General features: G+C 42.7%; 1 protein-coding gene across 2 annotated transcripts in view; it reads right to left on the bottom strand.

Annotated features, from left to right (window-relative positions):
* itchb (itchy E3 ubiquitin protein ligase b) overlaps positions 1 to 8,185 on the bottom strand; it is a 45,684-nt gene extending 37,499 nt beyond the window's left edge. Inside the window, exons 1-3 of one of the 2 annotated variants that reach the window (XM_080734170.1) lie at positions 8,046 to 8,185; positions 6,674 to 6,710; positions 606 to 692 (exon numbers count right to left, since the gene is read on the bottom strand). In XM_080734170.1, the coding sequence (XP_080590296.1) occupies positions 606 to 675 (70 nt within the window). In that variant the 5' untranslated portion in view covers positions 676 to 692; positions 6,674 to 6,710; positions 8,046 to 8,185. The remainder of the gene's footprint in view (positions 1 to 605; positions 693 to 6,673; positions 6,711 to 8,045) is intronic. The other variant, XM_080734169.1, reaches the window with a different exon arrangement.
* Between the last annotated feature and the right edge of the window lie 3,936 nt (positions 8,186 to 12,121).

Raw genomic sequence — 12,121 nt, 5'->3', positions numbered from 1 at the left:
AACCTCAGTAAAACTATGCCTGAACCTAACCCAAACCCTAACCCTAACCTCTGTAAAACTATGCCTAAACCTAACCCAACCCTAACCTCGTTAAAACTATGCCTAAACCTAACCCTAACAAAATAAGGACTAATGAGATGTAGGACTAATGAGATGTAGGACTTATGGGCAGTCCCGGGCTGGGGGGCGAACAGGGCCGGAGATTAGCTGCACACAGATGGACGGACAGAAGGACGGAGAGGGTTGAAAACATAGTCAAGGTCACACCTTCGGCCTGGTGGAGACAATGAGGGGAAATGACCCTTGCACAGCATTGACTAATTGACAAATCAAGTGTCTTGCAAGACACTTGATATTTAGGAGCATTCATTCTCCATTTCTCTTGGCCTCATGTAATATTGAAAAAATGGTGAGAGGACCAGAAAATGCCAAACTGTGGTTACATCGGCAGATTACCAAAACATTTCATAATACATGAGTTTGCCACGTGAGCAAAAAAGAAAAACGGAAGTCTGAAATGGCTCACTTTTACCAGATTGTCTTATAGAAAGAAAATGGCTACTTGGACAGTAGTAGCCATGTTTGAAGTGATATTAAAAACTTACCAATTATTTGGAGTTGTGCCTTCATTGGGTAGCCATTGGAAGGGCCTGGCTTGGAAACACCGCTGGCCATGACATAGGGCTGTGTTTCTGCAAAACAGGCCAGGTGAAATCATTAGGACTTTAAACAAAATGCATTTGTACCACCTTTAATTTCATATCTTGTGATTAATATACTTGCGCCCTCAGCAATGTTAATCATGCCTCAGATTGTATAAATGTCCTACACTGATCCAAAGGACCACCCGAGTCGACTATGCTCTGGCCTGAAGTGCTTGGATAAGTGGAACTACAGTATTTGTATCACAATGAAATCTCAAGGTTTTAAATAAATAAATAAATCTTTGACGTTTTTTTTTAAAAAGGTATTCAAATCTTGTGTAGGGTTTGGCCAACTATGGCATTGGGGACCCACTTACAATATCCTCAAGGACCACCAGTGGGCCGCAGCCCGCAGCCCACCGGTTGGGAATTGCTGCGCTGAACAATGCATTTGGGTCGCAAAGCTCCTAACGTTTACGATTTACATATTAAGCATAACTACGAGGCACATGCAAAATCAAGTAGCGCAAATAGCCTGTTACACCGTAACCTGAACAAAGTATTATACTCCAAAGAGCTGTGCCAACACAGGAGACAGACAGCAATATCATTTTACTGTGACTGTGGGCAAAGGTCAGCCCTCTAGTGACAGTGTGCACTTTGCAGCAGCCACCCTTAGACCTAGTAAAAGGTGTGAGGTGAGAGCAGTACCTGGGGCTTTAAACCATTTAGGCCTAGAATTAGAAGGATTCAAAAGACACTTATAGAATCGGGTCAAAATTCTAATGTTCACGACTTTTCAAAAATAGCAGATCTACGAGCTCGCAGCGCGGCACTCGGTGCCGCGCTGTGAGCTTGTATATCTGCTATTTTTCAATAGTTAAAGCATAAAATAATGATACACAAAATGTGTACCCGTTCTAAATGGGTTAAACCAGACTGCTGAAACTGGACAGTGACACTCACTTGACTCTCTAAGGACACTATCAAAAGGCCATGTTTCCCAATCCCCACTAAAAAAAACACCCTCATATTATATACTGTAGAACAGGGTGTCTTCAACGTTTTCGGGCCAAGGACCCCTTAGTTGAGAGAGAGAGATGAAGCAGGGACCCCCAGATTCCATATAGTTTCATCGTTTGACAGCACAATCGTCAGTGTATTTTGGATTCATGTCAATTTGTGTTTTCAGATATTTAACCACTTGAACTGTCAATACATAATAAACTTGACCTTTCACTGTGTACTTAGTCTACTCTTTTTCCCCTCTACACCAAACCTCTTTGCCAAAAATAGCCGATCTAAAAGCTCACAACGCCTCGCAGCACGCAGCGTTGTGAGCTTGTAGATCTGCTATTTTTCACAAATATGGATATATTATACAATATAAAAAAGGAGGAAAACAATCACTCAAAGATTTGGAGGACCCCCTAGGGGTCCCGGACCCCCTGTTGAAGACCCATGCTGTAGAATTAAAATCATGCCAAGTGTCTCCCCGCACAAGTCTAGGTGGCAAGTACCGGAGGGAGCGTACGGCACGCACACGGTCGCAACAGTGAAAACTAAGCAATGCGCAGAGGCTAAATTGGTAATGCCCTTGCTTGCATGCACGGTAATATATTAGGACAAGGTGAATTTATTTCTATAGAACAATGTTTTACATAGGGGGCGTAAAAGACATTTATAGTCAGATGAATATAATGTAATACAACGAATAAAACTGAAAAACAAGATCCCATAAAAAGAATGGCCGTCAGAGTGCCATTGCAGTTTTACAGCAGATTCAACTTGTGTAAAAGCATTAAATACATCTTCTGTTTGAGTTTCAACAACAGACTCAGAGCTTGTGTTAAGAGAGTCCCTGACCACCCTGAACACTTCACACAATTCTGGACGGGTACACATTAAAGTGTATAATACCCCCTCAGGCCAGTATTGTATTACAGTATATGTAGTACAGTAATTTTTTCTGATTTTTTTCTATGAAAGCAAAAGGTGTAAGCTATCAAATAGTTTTGGAATTTTGTTTCTAACTGCTACAGAGGCTGAGTAATACTTTTTCCAGAAAAACAGTGGGTAATTTTCAAATCTTTAAGGCTTTATTCAAATCGGACTTAGGCCTAAATGGGTTAACATTTCATTTGTACCCACTCCCAAAGTCCTTTTCACTTACTCTTTTTGTGCATACCAGTTTCTTTATTCTGGGTGTCCCTTCTTCCTAGTACAATACAATATTCCAGCAACTCTCAACCCCCACACCACGTAATCATCGTCCAAGATTAGAAAAAGGAAATAGTGGGCAGACTGGGCACTTGGCATCAACTTACTGTATCAGTGGATTTAACAAATAATTTTGCCACTGAAACAAGTCAACGCTAGTTTTACACCATCTAGAAAAACACAGATTAATATATAACTGTAATTCCAGTTAGGGAGAAACATTGTCATACAGTACACAGCCATTAAGGGGAGAGTTAAATTTCTTTTTTTAAGACAAAACACAAATCACAAGTTGCGTTGTGCGTCGTGAGTGACTTGTGTGATCTTTCATTGCCCTGATGTGTCAATAATGCATGTTCCTTCTTCCATCTATTCAAGTATGCAGATGGTAGAGAAGGAAAGAGTGAGGCGTGCTGGCTGGGTAAACTTTCACTTTGGCTTCTGCGTCAGTCTTTGTCAATTATTCATCAGCGCTGCTGACTCCACCGCCTTGCCAGCGGGCTCACTGTGTTTTGGACACTTTCTCTGACAATTAATTTGTTGGGGCGGAAGAGCAGCAGTGTGATTTTGTGTGGTGCAGTCGACACACGGAGAGAGTGAGTGTGTGACAGAGTATGAAGATGCTGAGGCTAATGCCAAAAAGAATAATAGATCAGATCCTCTTTCTAGAAACAATATCTTATTACTATTTAGAAGGGCCAGAACGTCTCGGTTTATTGCGTTTTAAACACGCAGAACTGACTGCCCTCCTCCAAGCATTGCTAAACGAACCCAGTGCCTACACTTTTGATTTATACTTACTAAAATAGCAGATCTACAAGCTCACAACAGAGTACATAAGCTTGAGGGAGGGGAAAGTTAGGTTGGGAAAGGGCTGGGGCAATGGGCTCATCCCATCCACCTTCAACCACTTTCTGCAGCCGGTCGCGGAGGTAGCAGTTCTAACTTCTAGCTGTTCTGTTCTAGAGTTCCATTTCACTGGCCAGTATCCACATTAGCCAGCTCTAACTGAGGGAACCTGAGGTGATCCTGGCTAGGCCCCTGCAAGCCCGACGGGACCCGACCAGGGCCCGGCCCGGCCCGCCAAAACGGGCCGGGCTTGGGCTCGTTTCGAAACTCACCAACGGGCCTAGGGCCGGGCCCGGGCTTAGAACCATGCTCGGAACATTTCGCGCTGTGAATTTCACACATGACGTCTCTGTGTGTGCGCTTAGCTAGAATGGAGTGTGGTGTGTGAGTGAGTGCTGCCTCCCATAGCCTTCTAGGCTAATAGCCTTCTAGGCTATGGGTTCTATCCGTATCTATAGCAACCACGGCTCTGATTGGTCGTGACATGAGTACATTAGCCAATGGAGAGCCGCAACGAGCCGAGGGCTTGACGGCTTTTCTTTCTTCTCACAGTCACACAAGTCTACTCTGCGACTCTGCGAACATTAGGAGCACTACTGCAGTTTCACCCATTTCACCGTCATTTCTCAAATAAATCGCCCTGTAATGATTCCCCGACCTCCCGAGTCCCGTATCAGTTACGGGATGCGTGCGACGTTACTCTGTATTTTACGAGATGGCCACGGGCGGCAAGCCGACACTAATATCAATATCTAATTGCTGTGAAGATATACAGTAACATAACAAACGGTGGGTGGAGGAAGATGTCTTGCGTTGTGATGTGATGTGTGTGTAATTACTTGCTGTGCTGTTGTGTTGTGTTGACTTCTTTCTTTTAATCAGAGCGCAAGACGAGCACAGCTATAGAGGGCTGTACATACATCTCTCAGTCTCCGTCCTCTCCGACCATAGTTTTCGTCGGAAAGTTTCGACTTTCTGACGTGCGTGCAGCTTTCCGAACTCAAATTAGGAGTAATCCTTTTCAGAAGTTGCAAGAGATGTCATTTTGTAGTTGAACTGGACCTTTCCGACGCAAATTTCGGTGGTCTGTGACAGTATGGACTCCCCTTGAGAGTGTAGCTGCAGCAGCGCGCAGCGCACACAAATAATTAATTAATAATAAGGTGACGGGCTTCGGGCCGGGCTCGGGCTTTAAATAGCAGCACCAAACGGGCCACGGGCCGGGCCTGGACTGAAGTCCACGGGCCAGGGCCGGGCCCGGGCCCACATTTTAGGCCCGTGCAGGGGCCTAATCCTGGCCCCATGGTCTCTTTCTAGCTGGGTGTAGCCTTCCTGGAGGAAGCTTCTCACCCTATCCCTAAGGAAGATCAACTGTTGTTTTAAATTGTTTTGCGGCGAACCTTGAGTGCCTTGAAAGGCGCCTTATAAATAAAATGTATTATTATTATTATTATTATTAAGATGCCAGCCACCCTCCTGAGAAAACCCCTGGCTGCTTGATCTTGTTCTTCCGGAGAGTTACAGACTTTCGTCCATTCTAAATAGTGCATTTAAATCGTTATTGGTTAACGGTGGTTTGTTAACGTTCATGAAAATAACATCTAAAATGAGCAGCCCTCGATAAATTTCTGCATTGTTTAATGGTCACCCACCCACCGGAGTCCCCCAGGGCTCTATACTACGTCTGCACCTTTTTGGACACCAACACCACCAAACATTCAGACGAGAATTAGGCCACCTACAATCTCAGAATGCATCACATAATGTGATGTGTTGTGGGATTGTAGATCTGTTTTAGCTGAATATTAACTCCACAATAGGGGACACTAGGGTACAAGGGTTTAAAACAAACAAGTGAAACTACACTAAAGTGAAGCTGCAACGGGTATGCCAGTGCTATATTTTATGCACTTCTGCTGCATTTCTCATCCTACTGGGAGATTGAGCACCTTCCCTATGGGTGACAGTAGAGAATCCCATCACAAAGAGAGGTGTTTGTTAACCGATTATGAACCAGGGACCACCATGCTGACTGAAGAATTAACCTGGGAACCACTGTTGTGTTGGGGGCGGGGATATGGGCATTAGGGCATGGTGGTGTGGGGGGAAAGCTTGAAATTAAATAATGACTGTTAAGGGCTTGATTTAATTTGTTAATTTGAGGTGAATTAAATCAAGCCCTTGACAGTCATGAACTCATGATTTAACTGAGATAAGTTAGTGGTCCAGAGCTATAAAAAAAAAAGATTGAGAGCCAGTCCACTGATCTATGGTTTCCCTTATTCTGTTCTCTTAACTGTCCATATTAAACTCATGTTAACTGATTTATTGCAACTTACAGTATGTGAGTGAGCAGCAGACACATGGAATTGAGTCATTTCCTGTTCTTTTGAGATTCTAACTCCCTTTTCTGTGGAAGTTATTTGTGTCGACTTCTCAATAAGTGACAACATTGATGTGTCATAACACTTCACCAGCTGATTTAGTGCACTGCGATCTTAAGAGTTTTCAGACGAACTTGTTACTATATCATTGGTGCTAGACATTTTTACCATGTCAAGGACCCCTGTAGATTTACAAGGTTTTAACGCGGCACGAAGTGACAGGGCTTATATATGTGCTGTTTTAATAGCAGATTTCCCTTTATTAAAGGGTTAAAGAAATTAAACCTAAAAGCAAATTAGATGCCAAACCAGCCAGTCAGTCTTGGGAATCCTGATCCATTCCTAAAAGTCACGTTTCCAATAACAGACGGACCCATTACATTACAAAGCAGGCAGGCCTGTCTTGGGGCATTCCTTGGGGTTGTAATAAACAGTAGCCACTAGCCAGCCCTCCTGTAAAGTCAGCAGATGGGCCTAACCACATGACATCGCTCACAGAAGACAACAGTGACAGAGTAGAAACGTAACACGACCAACCTTGGCCAAACTAGCAACTAACTGTGACCATAAACAAACCTTTGTCTGGTGGTTCTCAACTTCTCATCCTGGCTATCTGATGGCATTTTCAGATAGCCCCGCCAAAACACACACACACACACACACACACACACACACACACACACACACACACACACACACACACACACACACTTGTGTTAACGAAACCCAATAACGCAACAATAGTGCTTTTGGCATCCGTAGGGCTGGGGTAGGGGTGAGTGTGTGTGTGTGTGTGTGTGTGTGTGTGTGTGTGTGTGTGTGTGTGTGTGTGTGTGTGTGTGTGTGTGTGTGTGAGTGAGAGTGTGTGTGTGTTTTATTATGCAATGACTGTTACACAACAATTGCATGGTTTATCAGATGTTTTGATTAGTTGTTATTATGTCAGTGTGTCAGTAAAATGCAATTACCAGTTGTTGTTTTAGTCATTGGTAGTCATTACATTATTGAAGAATAGCAGTATATTTAACAGTTGTAAATGAGTTATTACATGTTGAATGTCAGCAGATATAGCAGTACTCACCATTTGTTAGTTAGTTATTACAAATGAAAACAAGGCCTGTCCTTACCTCCCCCTGACTTGTGTATTGTAAACACCATGTATTTTTGCATTGTGTTTTATGACTGTTTTACTGTTATATGTTATATGAGTTTTTAAAAGGCCCTCAATTGAAACAAGTATCCTTCTAGTTGACCAAGTATCCTTTTAGTTGACCATGATGATGTACCAGTGAACTGTATTGTACCTTTTCCAATGCAAACTTCTTCAATCAATCAATCAACCAACATGTTGAATGTCAGTAAATAGCAGTATTTACCATTTGTTAGCTTGTTAATACATGTTGAATCATGTCAGTATAGCAATATTTACCAGTTAGTTCGTTATTATTACATGTTGAATGTCAGTAGATTGCAATATTTACCAGATGGTTTAGTTAGTTGTCATTGATTAATTTATACATGTATTGCTTGAATACTTTATTCACCGTTTGCAAATAGTACAGTGGTACGACAATAGAACGATGCTAAACTGATAACACAAAAAACCCTCAGGGCTTGCCTTCAATTCATCAAGACATGTTGATTACATGTTGAATGCCAGTGGAAAGCAGCATTTACCAGATGGTGTAGCAGTTATTTGTTAGTTACGTGTTGATTGTCAACAGACAGCATCGCAGTGTTTTACCAGACGGTTCAGTTGCTGGTCATTATTACCCGTTGAACGTCGGTAACATGGCAGTGTTTACCAGACGGTTCAGTTAGTTGTTATTACGTGTTGAAGGCTAACGTTAGCCTGTTAGCTGCTGTTATCATCATGGCTGGTAAAGAGAACCAGACGTAAACGGACAAAAGAGGTTCGAACGGCTCCGCGCCGCTCCGTATCACTGACCTGAATCCGACGGTGGGACGAGGGGTTGAACGAGGCCGTGGTGTTTTTAAATCCTGCCGGTTTGTGTTGTTGTTTGTTTGTTTGGAAGGTGTTTTCTCCACTTCAGGAACAAACTTCCACCATCTTCCTCCTCACCGTCGCGTCACGTGACCGAAACAAGGTGGGGCGGGGCGCCGCGAGAAACGCGTCTTCTTCCTGTGCGCTCTGATTGGTTCGGAGCCGGTGGCCGAAGCACCAATGAGAGGCCTAGAACAACCAGCTGCCAGAGCAGGGCAGTAACCTCTGGGACTATGCTGGGAACTCAGAGTGGTAGGGGGCAGGGGGGCAGTGGTTTTCTAGATCCAAGACTTTCGAATATTTTGTTGCCTGGATAAGATTTTTTCCACAATTCCATGCTGTATAATTATGTGGTACCATATAGGAGAGATGCTTTCTTCTGGGGGTCCCTGGAACAAAACATTTTCAGATTTGTTTACCCATATCATTTTTACCCTCTCAAGAGTTAAGGATCTATTTGGTTACCAACTCTCCATCATTTAGCTGCAGGGGACCACCTGGAACCCCCTCAGGGACCAACCAAGATTGTTTTGAAAATAGCAGATCTACAAGCTGAAAGCGCACAATTCGTTGTGCGCTTAGTGTAGTTCAAATAGGCCTAACCGATGCAACTTATTTATATGCTATATTAACACATTTCGCTGGGGAGTCGGGACATATCAACCCCTGGAACCCCTCAAGACCCCTGGGGGTCCCCGAATTTGCACTTTGAGAATTAACCTACCATGTCGCTTGCCAAAAACAACAGATAAAGCTATCAACACATTAAGGCAAGATGCGTTGTGTAGGCCAAGGAAGTTGCCTAGCACTACCTCCACTCCTCACCATGTATTTATTTGTATAGCCTATTATTGTGGGCTCGCCAGTACCTGGCGAGCACACTTTAGATATTGTCATTATTTCTATACTAGTTAAGTGTGCCTATGCATAGCATGGGCAGACTTATTGTTATCACTCATACTTAAGCCAGACATGGAGACACACACACATGTATTTCCCCAAAGTTTGGCACGCTACTCCTCCCACAGTTTTTGCACCACACACTCGCGCCATATGTCAAATCGACCGGCTTACGCGGGAATCGTGTGCTATCAACTTGCTAAGAGAAAAGTTCTATAGTTTAATTGATATGAATTTATTAAGAAATTAATTAACCCTTACCTGTCCCCATTGACTTATAATGGGAATCGCATTCAATAATTTTTCTCTCGCAAACCATAGGGGCTACAGTTTCAAGACTCAGAGAGGAGGTTCATAATGATTACAAGGAATAAATAAAAAATAATAGCGTCATTTGGCCTCATGGTGGCGCTATAACAGCCCAGTGTACGTTTTGGCCTGTAACTGTTGAACCGTAGGTCGGAAAATTAAACTTATTTTTTCCCCGGATTCCTTGGGCCAAGACGCATCTCCCCATATAGGCCACGCCCATTTGCGCCAGGATAGATTTTCCGCCATCTTGAATTTTCTCCGAAACACACTTTTTGCTCCTTTTCCTACATATTTTCTTCAAATGTCTTAAAAACCGGTACACGTGATCTATGAAGCCACGCGATAAACATAGTCAAAGGATATTTCGATAGTCTATACCGTTCATTCGTAACGTGCTTCCAAAGTTAGCGGGAGGGGCCCGTTTTGCAAACAATAGCCATAAATCACAAACAAAAGGTCCATTCAACACTGAATTTCAACCACAGTTCGGGGGTGGCATACTCAACGAATCCCAAAAAGCATTTCCACTTGGCCACATGGTGGCGCTATAACGGACCGCTTGCCTCGTAACTCTTGAACCGTAGGTCACAGAATTACAATTCTTTTTTTCCCTGGATTCCTTGGGTCACGACGCATCTCTCCATATAGGATACGCCAATTTGCACATGGGAAGATTTTCCGCCATCTTGAATTTTCTCCTAAACACACTTTTTACTCCTTTTGCTACAAATTTTCTTCAAATGTCTTAAAAACCGGTACACATGATCTTTAAAGCCATGCGATAAACATAGTCAAAGGATATCTCGATAATCCGTACCGTTCGTTCGTAACACGCTTCCAAAGTTAGCGGGAGGGGCCCGTTCGCTAACAATAGCCATAAATCACAAACAATAGGTCGAGTCAACACTGAATTTCAACCACAGGTCGGGGGTGGCATACTCAACGAATCTCCAAAAGCATTTCCAATTCGACCCGTAGAGGGCGTCATAAACGCACAAAACGTAACCGTTTCGTGCCAAAACGCGTTTTTCAGGGGGACCGACCCTCTCAAAAAGAAACACAGACCACTTGGCGGATGGTCTCACGGTCCAAACCGCTGCACGAGGTCGTGCATTTAGCGAGCTGCAGGCACACTTGTAAAAATTGACTCTGTCAATTCTAGTCATACTAGTCAGTGCAAGTATCAAAAACTTCGGTTCCGTTCTACTCCTACATACTTAGTGATAAAATGAAAATAAAAACATCAATGTGTTCAGTTTACAGTGGCGAAGTGTGCTATTATTTTTTATAGCAATCGGCCAAATGGTGGCGCTGTAGGAAGCCTTCGAAAGTGCGATCTTTGAACAGGTATAGCTCATGCTGTGTTATACATACAGCCATGAAACCTGTATACACTTATGCGTCTCCTCATGCCGAACAACTTTTACCCTCTAACTTTTGACCTCTGACCTTTAGGTCTCCCACAATTCGGAATTATATGAAAAACAGTAAAAATCTATCTCCTCCTGGGATTTTCGCGTCAAGTGCACAAAACATTTTTCACATGAACTTTGGACCAATACGGTCAGATTGATCAACCAGATTTTTTTTAAAGTGAAACATAATTTTTTAATAATTCCATAAATATTGCGGTTTTATGCAAATAATTCTTCGGCCTCTAAATCATACATGCAAAGTTACACGTTCATGGCATTTGGCAAAGATGTGGAGGGTTAGTCAAAGTATCACTGAAACCAATTTTATTCCAATCGGCCAAAGGGGGGCGCTATACGAAGCGTCTGAAAATTCAAACTTCAAACGGGCATAAGTCATGACTCGTTTCGTTTGAAGACATGCAACTTGTTACACGCGTGCTTTGACTCAAGCGGAAGACATCTGTGTCGTTGTTAAGTAAGCTCCGCCCTTCGATTTTCCGCCATTTTGAGCAGTTTGTAAAACGCGTAAACCCGCTTTTATTCTGGAATTTTCGCGTCACGTGCACAAAACTTTTTTTTACGTGAACTTTGGACCGATATCTAAAGATCTGTCAGATCGGATTTCTTTAACATTGAAACATGCTTTTTTAAATAATTCAAACAATATTGCATTTTTATGCAAATTATTCTTCTGCCTCTAAAACATACATGCAAAGTCACATTTTCATGACAAAATAGTGTAGAGGGTTAGTTCAAATATCACTGAAACCAATCTTACCCCAAATGGCCAAAGGGGGGCGCTATATAATTTTGAGCAGTTTGTAAAACGCTTAAACCTGTTTTTATTCTAGGATTTTTTTTGCAATTTGCATGAAACATTCTACACGCAATCTAAGGACCTTTATCTAACATGCCTATGAAGTGCACACAAAAAAATTATAAAATAATAATAATAAATATAGCTGCAAGCAGCGATAAAGTGTCCAAAGCCAAAAACACCTCAAATCATGAACACAGCCTGGGATGTGCGTGAAATCTTGCAAGCACATTCCCGATAGGTCAAGGAACAGATACCAACCTTCTCACATTGGCCTGTTATAGCGCCACCAGCGGGTCAACTTTTGCATAACACATTTTTGGAACAAAATGGACCAATCTTTGATGTCAGTAACGTCAAAGAGAGCACTGCCTGCGATCTTGACATTTTGTGCTTTTATAGCCATTGTTTTCTGGCTTGAAGCGAGCCCACAATTGTTTCGAAGGAACAATATTTTTCTAGTTGATTATTATTACCAGTAAGACGCCCTAAGGCGGTACTGGTACATATGGGCATTCCCAGATATGGGCTTAATGATGATATCAGCCAGGGATCTCATGAGGGGTGGCGTAGTA

Source organism: Nannobrachium achirus (genome assembly GCF_963921795.1).
Source record: "Nannobrachium achirus genome assembly, chromosome: 9".
Lineage (NCBI taxonomy): Eukaryota > Metazoa > Chordata > Actinopteri > Myctophiformes > Myctophidae > Nannobrachium > Nannobrachium achirus.
This window is presented reverse-complemented; position numbering and strand designations above follow the sequence as displayed.